We start from the raw sequence: 20,056 nt of genomic DNA on the forward strand, positions 1-20,056 counted from the left end.
GCGGTTAGGACTCTTGCCGTGTCTTGTTCTGTCTTCACCGGCGACGTCGCAATCTGCGGGCTGTGCTGTTCCCCGTAGCCGGGGCGTTGTCGTACTCGTCGGGCGGGTCGAACCGATCCTCGAGGGCTGCCTTTTCCCAGGCCTCTAGGCGCATGGGAGGGCCGGCCTTGTCCGGGTAGGCGTCATGGTACTGTCGCAATTGCACAGCCGCGTTCTTGAATCCTTCCGCGTCGTAGAACTCCGGGTCGGGGTCCCAGCCTCTCCACTGGACTTGGTACTGAAGCACACCTCGTAGCACCCGCGAGGAAATTACCCGTTCGACTTCCCACTCCTCTTCGTTGGTATCTTCTGACGCGTCGATTACCTCGCCTTCGGGCCTTTCTGCGGCTTGTCCGTCCAACGGGTCACGTGGGTCCAGCCGAAGACGGTCGGCATGAAATACGCGGCTTCCCTTCCAAGAGTCTGGCAACTCCAAATGGTAGGAATGCCCCCGCTTCTCCTTGATCACATAACTACATCTGGTCAACGGGTAGTCTAGTTTATCGCTAGGACGGTCCGTCACCCAATGCTTTTTAATAATGTAGACGGCGCTTCCTACTCCGAAATCGGGTTCCCGGCGGTGCTTGTTGGCTTGGTCGCACATTCGTTGTTGCGCCATTTGGAGGTGGGTGCGTGCCGCCTCCACGTAGCTTTCGAGCTTTTTGGTAATCGCTTGAGCTTCGGTTCTTGTAAGTCGCTCACGGGTAGGCAGTCCCTTTAGTTCGGTCCTTTGCGTCCAATCGAAATGCATATGGGCCGGGTAGCCGTTTCCAATCTCGAAAGGTGAAAATCCTCCGAGAGAGTCATGGGGTAGCGTTGCCTGCACCAAATCGATCGCGGGCATACGTTTGTCCCAATCGTCTTGGAAATGGTTAATATGAGGGCGCAACCTTTGGTCGATGTAGGCGTTCATAATCTCTGCTTGCCCTGCTGTTTGGGAGTGCCCGGCCGTCGAAAGCTTCCACTTAATCTGCAAGATCTTGGACATCTCGTCGATCAAATCTGATACGAACTGCGGACCTCTGTCGGAAACGACTTTCGTGGGTAAACCATAAATGCGGTAAGGACCCTCGTAGTACATCATGGCTGCATCCTTTGCGGTAGCCGTCCTTGTGCATGGAACGGCCCACGACCGTTTCGTCAGCGCATCGATCATTACAAACAGGTTATCGTTTCCCGACTTCGACTTGGGCATTGATTTAAAATCTACGACGATGGTGCTCCATTGTCGATCCGGCACGGGTAAGGGTTGTAAAAGCCCAGGGGTCTTATCTCTCGGAACTTTGGCTGATCGACAGGAGCAGTTGGCGACATAGCGGTCCACCATCCCGCTCATGCCTGGCCACCAAAACTGCTGTGCCACCAAACGGCGGGTCTTATTGCGGCCAGGGTGGGCCGTAGCAATAGTCCCATGAACTTCACGAATCACTTTGGCGGGCCATTCCCCGTCGCCTGGGATCACCAATCTCCCTCGGTACAGTACGTGTCTGTCGTGCAACAACGTCCAATGCTTCTCTTCGGGGTTACGGGCCTTAATTCGGTACTGTTCTAGCAGTGGTGAATGCTCGTTGGCCCTGAGCACCTCTTCAGCGAACAGCAGTTGTCCAGCTGCGCCAGTTGGTTCGATCGCTGCCAACAGCACTCCGAAACCGCCATCGGCAACAGTTTGCCAATATGAAAAGGGGTTGACCACATAAAGGTCGTCGCCAGCACTGTCGACAGGACGGAAAATAGCCATGTAACGTTCTGCTTCCTGACGTTCTTTTTGATTTTGTACATCCTCTGCCTTACGGGTCAAAGCATCTGCCAGCACGTTCTCGCTGCCAGGGCGGTAAGTGATTTCAAAATTATATTGGGAAAAGAAATCGGCCCAGGCCGCTTGCCGAGAGTTAAGCAACCGTTTCGTAGAAAAGTATTCCAAGGCCTTATGATCAGTAATCGCCACAAACTTCTTTTTGGTGCCCATTAGCTCTGGTCTCCAGGTTTTCAGCGCCCTAACGACTGCTAGCAATTCCTTGTCGTGGATGGGGTAGTTAAGTTCCGCCTGCTGCATAGTTTCGGAAAAGAATGCGATCGGATGCCATTCCTGGGTGTTTGGGTTCTGCTGCAGCAACGCTCCGGCCACCACTCCTCCGGACGCATCAGTCTCTACCCTTGTTTCGTAATCCGCTTGGTAATGGGCAAGGACGGGTGCGGAAGTTAACGCCTTCTTCAGGGTATCGAAAGCGACGCGGCAATGTTCGTCCCATTGAAAAGGCACCGCTTTTTTCGTCAAATTCGTTAGCGGTTTGGCTACCCGGCTGTACTCTGGGACAAACTTTCTGTAAAAATTGCAAAACCCTAGGAAGGACTGCACTCCTTTCACGGTAGTGGGTGGTGCCCACTGCTTCACGGCGGCTACCTTATCTGGGTCGACAGCGATGCCCTTGGTGCCTATAATAAAGCCCAGGAATCGTGTCTCTGTGACGTGGAACTCGCACTTTTTAATGTCAGCCTGGAGTCCAGCCTTTTTGAGCCTTTCCAGGACTTGCCGGACGTGAGTCTGGTGTTCCTCCTCAGTCTCGCTCCAAATCAGAATGTCGTCCATATAAGCGGAACAGAAATCGTCCAAATACTCCATCAGGATCTCGTTGATAAACTTCTGGAACGTGGCCGGCCCGTTAGTGAGACCAAAAGGTAACACATTATACCGGAAGGTCCCGTATCGGGTCCTAAAGGTGGTGTAATCTCGATGTTCCGGGTTCATGCGGATCCGGTGGAAAGCTTGCCTAATGTCGATCTTGGTAAAAAATCGAGCCTTGGAGATCCGGGCCAGTGTCTCCTCGATTAACGGTAAAGGACAGACGTCTTTTTTGGTAAGGGCGTTCAATTTTCGATAATCGACGCAAAACCGGAGTCCTCCATCGCCTTTTCGTGCGAACAGGATGGGGGCGGCCCACGGGGTCGATCCTGGCTCTACAAAACCCTTCTGGAGGTTCTCTTGGAGATATATCCTGCAAGCTTCCAACTCTTCCTCCGTCATCTTGTAAAGTGGACTATATCCCAATGTTTTGGGGTCACCCTCGAGTTGTATATTATGGTCTGATCCCGGTCGAAAAGGCGGGACCTGATCGGATTCCACTTTGCTGAACACGTCTAACAGGTCGTGGTAATGTTTCGGAACTCTTTTTAACAACATTGCCCGCAGGTCTCCGTCGTCATCAGGGAGCAGCCTCTCGGCATTCTTCTGCCGCAGGACATCGTCGATTTCGTTTATCGAGGTGCAGTAAAGGGCTGAATCCTCCTGTACCAAACGCATAAGTTGTATAGCGCCTATCATAGCGACACTTGCCTGTCGGTCTTTGTACCAACCCACCGCGTCTCTCTTCAGTATGTATTTTCCTTTGGCATCCTTTTGTATGCGAGAGGAACCTTCGGCCTCTTTGGTCTCTTTCCTTTGGGTATGACTCAGGCTTGTCATTTTAACCTTTGGCCTCGGCAGTTCGTAAAGTTCCCGTTGCATCTCCTGTAAATTCGGATCGGCGTAAGTTTCCCGGGGCGTGGGGATCTCCCAGGCCTGTCCCGACCTGGTCAGCAGTTTTGCGCTCCGAGGTATCGACGGAGGGCGTTCTGTCATTTTTTCCAAGGTTTGGATTCGTCGCTGTATTATTCGTTGTCGGGAGGCCGATTGGTCTTTCTTCTCCAGGGCCGCATCTCGACGATCCGCGTCCGACTGGTGTATGGGGTTCACAGACCCCGGATTTGGTGATTGGGTCATGTCGATATCTCGATAACATACCGCCAATGAGGGTAGGCTCTCCGGGAACTGGAGCCGTCGGTGACGACAGTCAGTAAGTATTCCGTGCTCCGCCAGGAAGAGTCGTCCCACGATCATTTCTTGTGGCATATCCAATACCAGCATCGGCGTTTCGCGGAACCTCCGGCCCTGTATTACAAAAGTGGCCAATGCAGCAGTATCGATCTGCTGCGAGGCTTTTCCGTCATAGCCTCCAACCTTTTGAGGGTGGAAGCCGACGATCTTAGGGGCTTTTAACGTTGTGTACAATCGCTGGGCAAGCCGTTTGCTGATGAAAACGTATCCATTTGCTCCGGTGTCAATCAAAGCACGAGTGTTATAATTGAGTCCATTTAGGGAAATGCTGGCCGCTATAAGCATGGGGTCGCCGCCTAGATATCTACGTAAGAAATCGTAGGGTATCGGCTCTTCCAGCAGCCTTTGCTTTGCAGCGATTCTTTCTCTCAATTCGCACATCTCGGTGGTTGGCCACACCTTCCCTGGGAGGGAGTCCAATTTCCCCAGGGCAATTAGTTTTCCGACATGACGACGTCTTCTCCAAACATATCGGTATCCTTTCCATGGTAGTTTGCAATAATTTGGTTAACTCGGTCCTCGGAAATGGTGGGGCGACCGGTATTTCCGTTGGGGCAGTTCCTGCTGATGTGGCCCGGTTCACGGCATTGGAAACATTTGCCTGTCCGGATAAGTCCACGCATCTCCTCCACACTCAGTTTGCCCTTCTGTCTCTCGTCAACAGCGCCTCCGCTGGTCCGGGCTGGTCCTCCAGCACGTGGAATAACAGACCCTCCTGTGGTTTTCTTGATCGAGGTGGTCTTGGTCTTATTCTTATCTTCGGTCCGCGAGGCGTAGGCTTTGGTGAGGTCATAGGAGATGCCATCGGCCGTACGGACGTAGGCGTCAAAAGAGACGTTGGTATCCTGGTGGTATATAACCATTGCGACTCGCAAATTGGTAGGCAGGCGGCGGTGCAATTCCCGCTTCCAGCTTCGCTTCGGAAGGCCGCTCTGACCTGCCAGCTTGACGAATTTGTTCTTAAAAATCATAAACTTGTCCTTCGTCGACATAATCAGCTTGTCCAATTCGTCCCGCGCTGTATCCTCGAGTTTGGTATCCTTGTATTCCTCGCGCAAATGGCCCATTATACCGTCGTACGTGGTGATTTGATCGGGGTGGGTATCGTTAAGGTAAGGGAGCAAGGTGTCGGCGGCATCACCTCCGAGACGGGACTCGACGTAGGCGCGCTTATCTGCATCGGTGGGATAATGCGCTCCATCGAGCAACAACTTGTTCTCGATCCGGCGGTGCCAAACCTCGAAAGTAACCTCGTCTTTTTCGGGGTTATTTGAGAATGTCGGAGGATCCTTTACGCGGGATTTGTGGTGCGAACCACCGGAACCGGTACCAATAGTAATCGCGGTAGTTTCTCGTCGGGAACGGGCTTCGCGGAGCAGGCGCGAAATGGTGGCCTCGTTTTCTTGCTTGGTGTTGGTTAGTAAATCGATTTGGTCCTGCATATGGGCAATGCGATTTTCCAATTCGTCTACTATCATTTGGTGTTCTTCCTCGGAAAAAGGAGCCTCGTTGGTTTTGCGTGTCGGTCCATCAATATCTATCGATGGTAAAACTCGCTGGTCCCAATTATCTAACCGAACGGGTTCGTCGGTGTCTTCTCGGGAATCGGTGGTCTCGTCCTCCCCCCTAACCGTCACAGTATTTCCCACGCGTTCCCGGGTCGACGGGCGACGCTGGGCCCGTGTTCGTACCGTAGGCTGCTGACGCTGGCGCTCTGCGCGGGGAGGACCTGTCTCGGGGCGACCGTGGTCAAATTCGACCTCTTGCCTTCCCAACTGGGCGGTCGGCTGTCGTTCGGCGTCGTTCTTGGTCATTTCGGTATCGTGCCTTGTAGGCGTTCGTGTTTCTTTTTCGGTATCGTGCCTTACAGGCGTTCGTGTTTTTTTTCTTCGGTATCGTGAATATTATTATACCGTTCCCGGTAGCTGATTGGTTGAGCTTTAGATAATGTCACGAAAGCGATCCCAAAGAGACAAGGCTGCAATATAGGGGCGGTTCTATTCGAAGATCTAAAGCTAAGTGTAAAGAAGAAGAAAGGCACGCAGTGCCAATCGCGTACACGCGCCTAAGCAAGCAAATAACAAACTTACCCTGGCGCCTTGTCACGTGAGGTGGAGCTAGTCACGGTTGGCAGTCGCCCAGGCACGCCACTCCGTAACAATATCTTACGAGAAACTTGAATCCACCAAACCGATACTGAGCAATCTTGTAATGCCCAGTGCTGCCCCGTATGCTGTTCGTAGTGTAGGCCTTTTCAAATTCGTGGCCGTGGCCCCGGAATTCGTTTGGTGCGACATATCGCCTAACCTCGTTTTCTTCACGGGAGAATAAAGCCGTCGTGCCGACGACCTCAATGTTGATTACGAAATTCTTAACTCCGTTGCCCCCGATACCGGGTTCGACAAACGACAGCAGTTTCCGTATATTGTTCCGGTCAGTCACGAGATCAAATGATCGAAGGTCAACCAAGGGATTGGTAAGGAGCATGGAGCGAAAAAGAGGCTCGAGCGGGCTTTCGGGATGGCGGGCCAGATTCTGCGCCGCATAGAAGTAGCCGGTGTCCTTGTTCAGCCGGGTGGGCCCGGTAAGTGGTGACCATTTGGCGGGGCTACCCGGAACGGCTATGGTTGGCGTGGGACACTCGATCCAGTTGTAAAAGGCGAGTTGACTGAACTCAGTGATGCTAGCATCGAGAGGTAGGACCAGTGTTTCGAGGCTTGAGAAAGGGATCTTAGCAAGTAAGGCCATTATTGGAGTGTTATTAAGTCGGCGTGTCTCATGGGTATAGCAGGCGACAACGAATGCGTGGATACAGGATATCAAGTCAAACTTATGCCACATTTAATAGACAATACCCTGAGGGGTAGCTTTCTTTATCAGGCTCTTTTCGCTGTAACTTCACTACCTTTGTGCTTATTCTCCAATTACAGGTGCAGTTGGTCACTGCCACCGTGTGCATGTAATCTCGAATAGGAAACAAATGAGACGTGAAATTATCAAATAACCCGGCAAATAAGAGTGTGCATTTGCTTTCTGCCCCGCTAACAGAGCTCCTGCATTTGGAATGTTTAATGGCGGTGGCAAATGTTTACCAAACGCTTACACCTTTACAGATGCTGCCACCATGATTTAGTGGCCATGCAATACAGCCCCTGCATGTTATTAGGTCATTCTGAACCAGCTATCCTAATCCAAAACCGTCCATCTCCAGCCTAATAGGTTCTTTATTATGCAGGAGGCCCCCGATTGCCGTGGTACGCTATCCATGGGATGAGTGTTGGTAGAATGCGGCTAGTCTACATTGAAGCGTCCAATCCCTCACGAACCACTTGCGATCCTCGAAAAGAGGGTTTGTGACGTGCTGGAGTAACGGCGTCAGTCATATCCTTCCACAAGTAAATGTCATAGTTCAAAGCCCTGACCAGAGAAAATGATATAAATTAGGTGTTTGCAATCAAACGATTAGTTAACCAGAGATCGTTGTCAAGAAAAGAATATAGTAAGTCAAGCAGGGTGTAGCTTGTTGCCGGTCAGTTTTCACTTGTAAAGAGGGGACAAGGGGGGAATATGGGAACGCGAATGTGGCGGCAGTGGGTACCACCGCCCAGACGCGGAATAGAAATGTTCTACCGTGGTCTCAGAAAAACCAAGTGCTTGTGCTACCGGACGAATCACTGCTACGAGACTGCCACTCCAAAGGATAGCCGCCATCGCGATTTTGTGAGGGATTATATTATTGGTGAATAAATGCAAGCCTCCCGCATAGCTTTCTCCCGTGTTTGAGTCCCGTGCGATTGAGGACAAGCAAATGGACTTTATCAACCGCTGGACGAAGCGATTTGCCCAGCGTGTTCCGACTGGTTGCACGTTCCGCGCAGCTATATGATCGGCCATTGCGGCCAAATCAGCGATCTAAGGCGGAAACCCTCGGGAATTTAAGTCCAATATGTATCGAACAACCACCCCCTCGTCGCTTTCTGTGAAGCTTTGCAATTTGGGCCGACGGTCGGCCAAAGGAGTGGCCGTTTGTTCTGTCCCGCAAGGTTGATCGCGGCATTATAAATTGCAGCGATCTTCCAAATGCTAACTTTTCCCCGATCGAAGCTCGCTCAGAGCAAGAATGATTTGCGCATCGCGATTTGTTGATTTCATAGTGAAAAAAACGCATGTTGCAATTGAAAGACGGTGTTGGGCTGAAAAATGGCCGGGGTACTGTATATCCACGTTATACGATTTGCATTTTCGGTGTTTAAGCCATTGAATCACCGAAGCGCAAACGTTAGTCACTGAAAAGATGGAATGAGTTCAGTTTAGAATGGGATCTCTTGAACAATTCGTCAAATCTAACTTTCCGAAGGCGAGACCAAAAGATTACACCCTACAAAGTGGTTATCTGTTGGATGAGAAACTCCAAGTGCACAGCAAGCCGTCAACTTTGGTTGGATTGCATGTGCCTTGCTCAACGAGCTAGCGCTCATCGTGTACCTTAGTACAGACGGGGCTGACTACATCAAAATTTGCTCGCATTCTCTTTGCGACCCCTTTTATTAGGTAGCAATACCTGCGCCTGCCCGCCAGAAAAAAAGCAGCAATGCGGATCGAAACCTGGAGCTTGAGTGAAGACACGCCTCTGACTGGTGTTGAGAGGGGCCAAGTGATCTGGACAATGAGCGCAACGTGGCGGACCTTTCCCTCGTTTAATGGCGTAATCGTTATTTCTTGCCATTGAAGGCATTGGATGCAGATTTTGTATTAACAAAAAGACGTTTAGAACCAGCGTATCAAAACCGAAAAGGAGACCTTTATGATTTCCATATTAAGATTGCCAATTAGTGAAACTGCGCTGAAAGTCCAGTTCCCATACTGGCCTCCATGCTGGCTTCCATGCTGGGCCACCATCAAAGCGACCGCATTTGCCTCCTATTTTCTAAAGCATACCGGCAATCTCACGTATATGGTTAAGGGGAGAATAGGATTTGACAGCATAAATGGGTTTGACATGTACATGTCTGACACCGATAAGGGTTGGCGCAAGCTAAAGAAGGAGGGTGCGATATTATGATGCCAGCAGGCGAGTGCGTACGTCAAAATTTCAGAGTAGTTATCGGCACAACCGCAGGTGGCTGTGGCGGTCGATGTGTTTGCAGTCTAGAACTAGTACGATGTTGCATACCAGACCCTGGGAATCCCACACAGCTATATTCATCTTGAAGCCCCTTTGATAAACGAGGCATTAGCAAGGGCATTCGCCTGTGTCTTCCAAATCGGAGCTGCCATCTTAAGCAGCTCGGAGCCGAAACTTTCGAGAATCTCTTCAGCAGTCCAACGATCCTCCTGCCATTCCACCCTCTCCTCCCCACTTTGAGTAGGAAAGGTCGCCAACCGCCATACCTCTCTCCACCATTCGATCGCTGACAGAGCTTCTAGTGAATCGCTCTGCACGTTCTTGGCAATAAGGTAGAATGATGACCGTTTCGCATGCCCAGCCGTGGGCTTGTGCAGCACAACGTCGGCGAATCGGGAGAAGGTATATAAAGTTTGGATTGATCTCCATGCCTCAACTTTGTGCATTAGGAAGATAATTGTACCGCCGGGCCTGAGACGCTTGAGGCCTAGAACGAGCTGCGACGCCGTCAAGCGCCTGGCTTCGGATTTTTCTCGGTATGGTGCCAGTTCCTGATTTCGGAGAACTTGGCCGTCGCAGAGGACCAAGTCGAACATCCTTTCGTCTATGAGGGGCCGCGACAGAAACTTGTCAGCTTCGGGATGGTCGGGCGGGACGTTTGCGATCCCCATGTCTGCCGCAAGCATCGTAATGTCTACAAAGTGCTTTTCCAATCGAGTTGTTTTCGGCAGCAAACATTTGTGGCCTCCATCAACCACAGGAAGACTAAAAGCTACAGCCTTCGCTTTCGGGTTATACTGTAGGGCTATGTTGAGAAACCCTCCGGGGGCCATGCACATATCGAGGATCCACGGGTCATCTTCGCCGTTGGAAACGATCTTAAACACAGACACTGCATTTTGCAGTTGGCTGCCGATTTTTTGCATCAGGCTATAGAAAAATCTTGCGTTTTTTTCGCTTGGCTAATCTGCGCTTTTGCGTTGTCGCTGGAAAAACTGATCGCCTTCAGGGTTTCTCCACCCCTGGAATCCAGACTGTTAGTAACTACAGGCTCCAGCTAGTCGCTTCAGACGGGTTATTCACCTGTTCGCGAAGAGCATTAAGCTCCCTTAGCTCCGGAGAGTTCCTTGTCAAATAGGCAGTGACAGCATGCCACGGACCTGGGCATTTGTGATGATCGCCATCAGTGGCAACCAATTGTTTATTCTCATCCAGCTCTGGACGCTCTTTTGGTGTATTTTTGTCAGCCCTCCGCATTATAATGTAATCATATTATATTTGAATCTGGATGCCGGTATTCAATTCTCGAAAAGACCAGCATACGCTCGGTTACTTATGTCTTTTCATGGGTTTGAAAATTCTGAAACAGTGTGTGATACAGTGCCATTATTTCTGGCCCCGCATTGCATGCAAGCTGGTACTAAATTTCTGACGAAAAATACGGGCCACTTTCGAATTACAACATGAAAGTACCATATCAAAATTCTTTCAAGGTGCCACAAGAGGTCAATGTAATAGGTGGTGCTTGCGTAGTACTCGTCCGATCAGAACCAGGAGTGTCATGGAATTATCATTAATTCAGATGCTTGTATCGATTTGGCTCGCTCACCCATAACGAACTTAGGAGAGCCCTGCATAAACAGCTGTAGGACAATTTCTCCTGACCAATGGACAAACCAGACAGCTTTACATTGGAGATTCTCAATACGATCGAACCAGAGCTTCAAAATGCTGTAATATTGATGGTCCCCAATCTGATAAGGAGCCATAAGGGACACGAAATAGAAGCCAAGTGATTAAGAGATTTCAATTATATAGGGATCTCATAACTGTGAGGCGTAAGTCTTAATTTGTTCCCCAGAGAAACATTGGCCCTAACTGGACCGTTACGCGACGTTCCAAAGGACAGTGGTCGTATCCCTGGACCAGTTACTTTCGGCGTTTGACAAACCCACAAAATGTCAAAACGTCGTTTTCTGGTTGCAGGACCTATGACCAGTAAATGCCACGTTACAAAGCAGGCCCAGCCGGAGTTTTATTATCGTTGACCAGTGAAAGAGCTATCAAAACGTTATCTCTATGCAGGAGGCCCTCCATTTTCGTGGCTTGGAACAACAGCGCAATCCGATTCGCGGGCTGGGCGGCAAAATGCGGGGTCCAGCGTCGCAAGCGGTCTGTCGTTGGGGCTGGTAAACAGGCAGAATTTTCCCGTCCCGTTTTGCCTTCAAATCCGCTTTATTCCTTTGGGCTGCTTCCGTGATTTTCATACGTCATTTACCCCGGCATACATCCTTTTACCTGTTAAAAACACTCCCATAGCATTCCGACCAATCAGAGCGCCTCGGGTGAAACAGCAGGAGCCAGGATGGGGTAGAAAACTGTTACGATCATGGTATCGGGTAACCTGTTCTTATGGTAAAGTACAGTGGGTTGAAGCAATTGAGCGTCTGACTGGTTAACTGGGGGTTCTCAATGACTGGGGGTGAAGTTATGATCGTTCTCAAGTAAGTCTTGAGGTTAACTAGGGTATAAGATTGATTGCTGCTCAGCAATCTTAGAATCGAATTTATCTACATGGTAATGAACGTGTCTTTATATAGGCTGTGTCCCAAACGTGATCTCTCGTGATCTGTTTGATCTGTAATTCTCAACTGAGATTCTACAGATCACAGAGATCCTCTCTTGGCGATCACGTGGTATCACGTGACTACTTATGTAATCCTCTTCCTGTCGGTCGGTGATTTCTCTGGGCGAGTGTCGTCAGGAGGGGTGTGCCCCCACCTGGCCTCCCTGGTACCGGCCCAACTGTCTGGTCGTAACAAAAACGCAGTCCCGAAGTTAACAACATTACGTAAATTTGGCCCTTAGCACCAGTCAACTTCAGGTTTTAAAGGTATAGGATGGACAAATAGCTGCCCTCGCTGTTGAGAACCAATTACGGTGAGTCCGAGCCCCAACAAAATCAGCACCACGCCTTCGTCAGGGAGAAGGTAGCTTTAAAGGCTTATCGGAACATTCTGCGTGCCTTATAGCCGAAGATGCAGCGATAATACGATATAACCCGCATTGTAGGCGACGGTTCGGTCCTATGTTGCCAGCGCCGGTAAGGAAGATGATGAGATTGAGAAAAGGATCCGCCTTGTGAGTAAAATGTAGACGAGGCAAAATGCAGCGTTACGGGCGCCAGTTTTGCTGCTTCTGGTCACAGGTAGTTGGTTAATTCGATGGTAGGTATTAGTATTTGTTGACTACATAAAATTACTATTGGTTGACGATGCCAAAAGAGCTGGTCTGACATGCACCCTCGAAATTCGCACGCGTGATGTTCAATGGAAGGTTAGCAGGGTAGTAATGCTAAGTGAAAACGTGCGCGGGTTTGTAGCGTTAAGGTGGGATGTTGTTACCTTTAATTAACTTAAGCGGCAAGGGTTGGCTACGTGAAATGGCCCAAATACAGCTAGCTACCCTCTCCTTTCCCATCCAAGTCACCAGACAACAAACGGACAAACGGAAACTGCTTCTCCACTTCTCCATGAGACGGCACCCACCCATCTTTTTACTGTGTCAAGTCCGACCAGCATGTGCTGTCCGTTTATCTTATACTCTTCAATAAACGCTTATGCGTTGGGGCGACAACCAAAATGCGTTTATCTAAATTGGAATATTTTGCCAATTGGATCGTGACTACTATCAAACATACCCAAGCCTCGGGCCCCACACTATCACAACGATACAGGCCCGATTTTTGCCCCAACCGGAGTAACGTAATTTATCATCCTATCATACAACCTCCCCCGCCGCCAACTTGCTTCTGGCAGCATTATTGCTACCTTCGATGTTACAAAATTTAACTTATGGTTACAAAATCTGTAATCACAAATCAATTTAACCGTTAATCTTCCAGTTTTCTTTTGGAAAAATTTTAGCAATCCGCTCCTGAGTGTTAATTACGGCAATGTTTCGAATTCTGGGATTGACAAAATGACTTTCATTTGTGGCATTTGTTGGCGCGAGTTTCCCGCAGGCTGGAACTCCCGTGAGCAGCATATGAAAGCTATGGGTTACGAGCAACCGCAGTTCGAATGCAACGATTGTAATCGCTATTTCGCAACACAGTAAGCTGTAAACCAGCACATGGACGCCCTAGGTCATTGGGCTGAGTCGGATGAGTCGGAGTACGAATGCGATGATTGTTCCGATGCGTTCTCTGATGAAGAAAACCTCCGCGATCACGAGATTAGCGAGCACTTCTACTGTGACCTTTATAATCGGTATTTCCAAGACGAAAATAGCATCAAAAACGTACGTGCCACAATCTTTGAGGGTAAAGCAGTTGGACTGACTATCGTTCATAGCACCTTTATGGTAGTGGTTATCGCAAAATGGACCTAGCCTGCCCTTTTTGCAAAACGATGCGTACTAACGCAACAGGGTTGATCCATCACCTGGAGCGCGGATCCTGCCCAAACGCCCCCATTGACCGAGCAAAGCTCCACGATGAAATCCAACGCCGTGATCCCAACAGCATCCTTACCAACAAACTTCCTACGTGGCAAAACATTGATACCTACGAGGCCACACAGAAGGCTTGGAATGCAAATTCCAACGGGTTTGATTGCTACTTTTGCCATCGTAGTTTCAAGAAGCTCGAATTACTAAATCAACATCTCGGATCACCGAAGCACCGGCAGGATATTTACCACTGTCCTAATCGCTAATGCGACAAAGAGTTTCCAACCCTTGCTGCGATTATCAACCATTTAAAAAGCGAGAGTTGCCAATTTATACGCTTCGAGGTTGTTCAGCAAATTGCTCAGCGAATTATCACCCCGGGGCGAATGATAGCCTTTTGAAGAATTTTGTTCACATATGGATTGCTGTTGTAATTTTTCCCCGTGTGTCAAAGGCATAATTTCGCTCGAACTGAGGGTAAACAGCGTGTTAGCTAGAATCTCTGGAAGCTGAATCTATCTCAGTAAGCTCTTTACGGTACTACTGTGGCTTTGTATTACATATTTTTATTCACGACAACCTCCGTAACGCCCATAAGAATTTTCACATGCGAAAACTTATTGTGGTAAATTTAAAACCCTTGCCGCTGTTGTGTGATTTGAACAAGTTTCGCTTAGTTTTCTGTGAGCGTTTGCTGGGAGATTTTGCCGTACAGTGGTTAGCGTATAACATTTTCAGCATTGCTAACTGCCGTTTATATGATTTTCGCTGCAAACGTGGTGTCGCGGACGTTTACCCCACCATTTCCCCATCCCCCCGCCCAAAAAACCCATTAATTAAAATACGATGTTCAGACCTGCAAACCCGCATGTTACCGCCCCTTGCCCCACAAATCCATCAATGGAACTTTCGACTGTGTTGCTTCGCTGGTGCGACCGTGCCGACGATTCGATCACTTCTGATAGGGAAGAAAAGTATTATTGATGGAATGTTTGAAAATGGCGGACAGCAGTGATTTCAGCTTTTTGAAGCGGAGGTTATGTTTTCGTGCAGGCACTAAGCAGTATTTCCGCCTTGCTTTGTTGTGGAAGGGTTGGTCGTCGCTGTGCTGCTCGTTCTGGGAATACCGCTCTGCACCCGGCCTCAAAAAAGAGAAACTGGGATTCTTCAGAGGATAATTGTACGTAATCATTAAGAGGCCCTGTCACGCAATACGCAATCCGATGTTCGACATTGCTCCAGATTTCACAACCCCGACTCCATTCGCCCAATCACAGTTCCAGCTGATGCAGCCATGGCTCCCCCTACGACCTGGACCGCTCCAAACACTGTCGCTGCTCCGTAACCTCCCATCGCTGCGCTCTGACAAGTGGCGAAGAGTGAAGGCGCAACCACGCTGCCTAAGCCACTTTGGGTAGCGGCTGCAATACTACCTATGGACCGAAAGGCTTTCGTTAACTGACACTCGGGTTTTCCACCTCTTTATCCCGATTTCGAAAATTCTTGCCCTAGATACCCAAACTCACCTGCAACAGGCCCCGACGCGCTAAAGCCAACCGCACCCAGCGCTGGGAGCGCAAGTACAGCGGGTGCAGCAACCATGGCGATTCCGGCTGCCCCTACGATTACCGCAGCTGCTTTGCCGTAGTTTCCGGTGATGTCTTGAGCTGCCTGGGCTGCAGCATCGGGGATTTTTTCGCCGACTTTCTCGGCCATAATTTTGGCACTATCAACTGCCTCGCTTGCCAGCTGAGCTGCTTGGTCCACCAACGGAATGGGTTTTATAGCCTTTTCGACTATTTCCTTCGAGATGTCGCATGCTGTTTTAATGGCGGCCTTGGAGGCATCGGCTGTGAGCTTGATGGTCATCATTTGTGTAAGCGTAATTGTGTTCTAAAAACGTGCATATAAATTGGCTATATTTTACTATGGGGAAATCTATACTAAAATATTTGACGACTCAAAATATCGGCATGCGTTTGTTTGTCTGATATGCGAGTTCGATAGGGGGTTCGAAAGCGGCGGGCCTCCCACATAACGTCCCGTGTCTGGGTGCTATGCGATAGGGCCTAAGTTTTAGCTTATCACACTAGCGTGCACAATACATGCAGTAGCGTCGCATTGGCAAGATGCTAGATGCCCTCACTGACGTACGACTGGTAAAAGCCTAAAAATACCTTTTATCCATTCATTAGTAGCGACAACTACCTTGAGTCGAGTCAATTGCAGTTATTGTTTAGACCGAGAGAACGATGAGTACTCGTGGCGCCAGATGAAAAACTCTACCACATCATCTCAACGGCCTCCTGACCTCCGAGATTGTGCACTAGGTCTAGAACCAATCCTCAGGTAGATGGTTGCTGCGGGGTAAATTTCGTTGATATGTAGGGAGGTAGGTATCTTCCAGTCGACACTGCACTGACTTGGCGGCCTCACCTAATGGCGTAGTCAGTATCTCTGCGACTTTATTGTCATGACAAAGAACCGTGTAGGCTACACGATGCTTCCTAAAGTCGACATCAGAGAGGCTGCCCGCCCATCTCCCCACGTCGAGGCCCGAGGGAGCAACCTCCCCAAGCTGCCGTCCAAAATACAATTCCACCGCGGAACCTACACTGGCGCCCTCATCTTCAATCTTGCTTCCTTCATCCTCCCTGCCCTGTACGGCACCCTGTCGAAACTATGGGTCGCCAACATCGATTCCTCCCTGGTCGTCACAACAGACGCGTACACCTACATCGGCGTAGTCGCAGAGACCCTCAACGAAGGCCTCCCACGAGCGGCCTGGGTCATCATCGGTGACCATGCCTCTCGCACCCTCTCACAGCGGCTCCAGTTCTCAAACACGCTCATTCTCTTCCAGGCCTTCCTGGGTCTCATAATGAGCCTGGCATTTGTGGGAGGGGCGAGGGGTTTCGCCGATGGCTTCGTGCCCATCGAGGTCCGCGAGGCAAGCATCACATATGTGCGGATCGGGGCGTTCAGCGCATTCAGCTCTTCAATTGAGACGGCTGTTGCGTCGGCTACCAGGGCGCTCGACCGACCTGACGTCCCACTAATCATGAACTCGGTCAAATTTGCTGTCAACATCATCTTGGACCTGCTGCTCATCTCTAAGATCCACGTTGGCTCCCATGAGCCCACAGTCAACATGCAAGCAGGTATTCAGCTTGCCTGCAACCTGACATCTGCATTTATCGGCCTGGCATACTTTCTTTGGAGGAATACGGTTCAATACCAAAAGGAAAGAGGAAACACTCCACAGGAGTGGACTACAACGAAGCCCCACTCCCGCGCACTCCTAATCTTGCTCCGTCCCGGCGTCCTGACTTTCATCGAGTCAGCAATCCGCAACGCACTTTATCTCTGGCTGGTAAGCAACATCGTATCAATGGGTTCGACATATGCGACAGCATGGGGCGTTTTCAACACGATACGGTGGGGCCTTGTCATGGTTCCGGTGCAGGCCCTTGAGCAGACCTCGCTTGCATTGGTGGGCCACGCATGGGGTGACTGGCGTCGAGAAATCGGAGTCCAGATTCGCCGTCCAAAGGCCACCAAGCAGGCCATCTTCAAATTCACCCGGCCAGCTCTCATCTCCCTCGCCGTTGCTGTCGCCATCGAGGTCCCTGTCTGTCTGTTCCTTACATATTTTGGCGCTCGTCCTTTCGCCCGATACCTCAGCGGCTCTGATGATGTTGCAGACGTGACGGCGATGATGTGGCGTACAATTGACTGGTGCTACATCTTCTACGCCGTGTCTACCATTCTAGCGACGATCTTGTTAGCAACGCGACCAAGATGGTACCTTCTGCAAAGTCTAATGAGCAATATGCTTTACGTGTTGCCTTGGGCTATTGTATGCCAGACAGCTAGCTTGTCGGCTGATAAGGCCTGGACGTATCACAGTCTTGTTTTTGGCGGAAGTCTTGTGTTTAGCTTCGTCGATATTTGTGTCATAGATTGCCTCTGGATTTGGACCTTGATGACAGGCAGAATGAGGCTAGAGGTGTTCAGGGATTAAGCAACAGGGGGACTCCTTGTCTGCTTGTCTGAATTGTTTGACCAGCAATCAACTGAAGGGGGCTTTATTTACCGGATAACAAAACACCGGCTAATCCCAGGCTCATTGGGATCAGTTTCCTTGGATTTTCAACTCTGACCATCTGTTTGGTACACCCTGGAATGATGTAGGGCTCAAACAAACAAAGAAAATTTCGCAGGCTTCCCATCTCATCCTTCTAGAGAAACCTATTTATTCCATATCTAACTCCGCTGCTCTGTACCATTCTCGTACCTGATCATCGGCCTAATCCCAACTTTGCGGCTTCTCAAATTCAGGCAAATCAGAGGAAAGTGGTTTCGCACGTAACGGTGCTGGCTAGGTATTTTCCGAGCTAGCCAACCTGGCCGTTATCTTCAGCCAATACAAAACCTACTCGCTGTAGGCGGATAGATTTGAAGCAAGAGCGCAATCCAATCTGAAAGCCTAGGGCGACAAACTGCGGGGTTCAGCGTCGCATGGTGACAATGGGGCCTTTTGAGGCGCATGGCGGTCCACTATACAGAAGATTTTGAAAGCTAGCTCTAACCGGTAGCGCATCCCGCGCGACAGCCATCGCAGCCACATCAGGTTCCCAGGCCCACGTCCTCTCAGGCTCCAGTTAGTTTCCGCGGCCCAAACCAACGGTCAGCCAAAGAAATACGTCGTGCGATTCAGCGTTGAAGTGTCGTTCGAGGTACATTATAACGCGCTGCAATCTTTCGCAGATTCGGACTTTGAAGAAAACTGAAGCTCATTTAAAACGGTTTGGAAGAGAAAATGATGTTGGGCCGGAAAGTAGCCCACATACTGTGCATCCACGCTACTTGTCTTTGGTCATAAGCTCCTTTTTCAGCTTGTGCCAACCCTTATCCATATCAACCATGCTAAAGCCATTTATATTGTCGAATACAATTTTCCCCTTGATCATATCCTTAAGGTTGCAGGAATGGGTTTCGTAATATGAACTGTACCCGCTAGCTTTATGGCTCCAGGACGGTGACTGAATTTGAAGCGCAGCTTCAATCGTCCACACGAAGGAAATTCCCGTCAGTTGTGATCCTGGTTGCAGCTCTAGCCCCTTCGCATGCATTTCTTTCGACAGCGCACCTAGCAGCATCGAGGAACATGCAAATGAACAGCCGGCTTTGTCACCCAGAAGTTCTGCACAAAGCTCCTTGAGCGAAGTAACAATGTCGCAGATGAATTCTCGTCTGAGACGATCAATCAGCTCTGCAACGCGAGTTAGTCGGGAAACTAATCAGAGGCTCGCTGTACTTACTAAGGATACTTTCCGGGATTGGGAGATTAAATGCTTGGAGTGGCCCTTTGCTTTGTCTTAATGCGATTGTGGTCATGGCTCTGAAAATTTCTTCTCGGCGGAACACCCATGATATAAGGAGCCAAAAAAACAAGGTCTTTGGACGGTTCCTCTGGTGGCGTCAATTGCTGGATCCATATTTCCGCGGCTAAATCGATCGCATCTCGACATTCGTAATAATCAACGAGAACAGCAATCTTAGCAAGGAGTTCCAACTTAATAGATCTGGGAACGAGTTGATTTTGACCATGGATAACAGGCATGAGGATGAGCAAAGCCTCTGTGTCCCAATCCTCTGCTTCTACCTCAAACTCATCTGCTTCGCGCCACGGGCCGCCGAGCATAGCTTTGAAGTATGGAGAGGCGAGGATTATATGCTTGGATGATAGTCGGAATCGTACTTCTTTTTGATGAGTGGGTTTGTCCAGCTCATTCGCATTTTCCGGCTGCTGCTCAGCAAGATGAGGGTCCTTGTGTGTCTCTGCGGTTCCAAAGCTGCCATCCTCGGCCGTGGCACTCGTGATACCAGGCTCTGGTTCGACATCTGCTGAAGGTTCGTCATCGTCCCATACGAGGACGTCGACTGTAAGGAATATTTAGTCATGATCAGTGGTACTGCCTCCGTTGAACTTACCTTGCTGGTTCAATCTCCTCGCCTTCTTCTCTTTCTTCGCCGCCCTCTTTGCCGCCTTCTTCTCTGACTTCAGCTTGTTCGGAAGAGCCGACAAATTTGCTACCGCCGCCAACGACGACTCTGCAGCGAATGGCGCGTTTGGTTTGCGCAGAATTAGAGTAGTATCCCCGCGAGGATCAATCTCGTAATCCCACATGATGGAAACTATACTGCAACGCAGCCTAGTAAGGATTTCATCCACACACTAGTGAGATAGACCGGAATTGTCGGAACTTAGCACTTTGGTTAAGCTTAAACCAAAACTTAAATACAGTAAAAACCCCGCAACAGCCAGGGTTACTCTAGTTAATTAACAAGCCTACACTAAATACAAGGGTCTTCAGCAATCAACCGTAAGGCCATCCAGAAGCGGTACATTGAACGCTCTAAATTGACAGCAGACAGCTAGCCCCACCCGTCGTGGTTCACCACGGCTTGCCCAATGCAGTTTATTTCAATCAACAGTATCATTGTACGTGCGCACTCCCGCCGTCGGCAGTGGGAACGCCAAGCAACCACTCAGAACATGAGAA

At 49.7% G+C, this 20,056-nt stretch overlaps 4 protein-coding genes across 4 annotated transcripts; 1 reads left to right on the plus strand and 3 right to left on the minus strand.

The window, feature by feature from the left end:
• Window positions 1-34: 34 nt before the first annotated feature.
• PpBr36_10959 (uncharacterized protein) lies at window positions 35-4,195 on the minus strand (the record flags this gene model as incomplete). Its single annotated transcript, XM_029898066.1, has 2 exons — window positions 35-3,844; window positions 3,935-4,195. 2 exons carry the CDS (start codon window positions 4,193-4,195, stop codon window positions 35-37), a joined length of 4,071 nt encoding a protein of 1,356 aa, XP_029743555.1.
• A 149-nt stretch (window positions 4,196-4,344) lies between these two features.
• PpBr36_10960 (uncharacterized protein) lies at window positions 4,345-5,724 on the minus strand (the record flags this gene model as incomplete). The annotated part of the gene is made up of 1 exon (XM_029898067.1): window positions 4,345-5,724. The coding sequence occupies one exon, from the start codon at window positions 5,722-5,724 to the stop codon at window positions 4,345-4,347; it is 1,380 nt and encodes a 459-aa protein (XP_029743589.1).
• A 10,202-nt stretch (window positions 5,725-15,926) lies between these two features.
• Window positions 15,927-17,888, plus strand: PpBr36_10961 (uncharacterized protein; the record flags this gene model as incomplete). The annotated part of the gene is made up of 2 exons (XM_029898068.1): window positions 15,927-17,496; window positions 17,733-17,888. The coding sequence occupies exons 1-2, from the start codon at window positions 15,961-15,963 to the stop codon at window positions 17,886-17,888; spliced, it is 1,692 nt and encodes a 563-aa protein (XP_029743664.1). The 5' UTR covers window positions 15,927-15,960.
• A 647-nt stretch (window positions 17,889-18,535) lies between these two features.
• On the minus strand, window positions 18,536-19,680 carry PpBr36_10962 (uncharacterized protein; the record flags this gene model as incomplete). Its single annotated transcript, XM_029898069.1, is given in 4 exon segments — window positions 18,536-18,762; window positions 18,812-18,901; window positions 18,918-19,433; window positions 19,485-19,680. Coding segments are annotated over 4 exon segments (1,029 nt in total), but the record flags the coding sequence as incomplete, so codon positions are not given.
• Window positions 19,681-20,056: the final 376 nt, after the last annotated feature.

Source organism: Pyricularia pennisetigena (genome assembly GCF_004337985.1).
Source record: "Pyricularia pennisetigena strain Br36 chromosome Unknown Pyricularia_pennisetigena_Br36_Scf_12, whole genome shotgun sequence".
Lineage (NCBI taxonomy): Eukaryota > Fungi > Ascomycota > Sordariomycetes > Magnaporthales > Pyriculariaceae > Pyricularia > Pyricularia pennisetigena.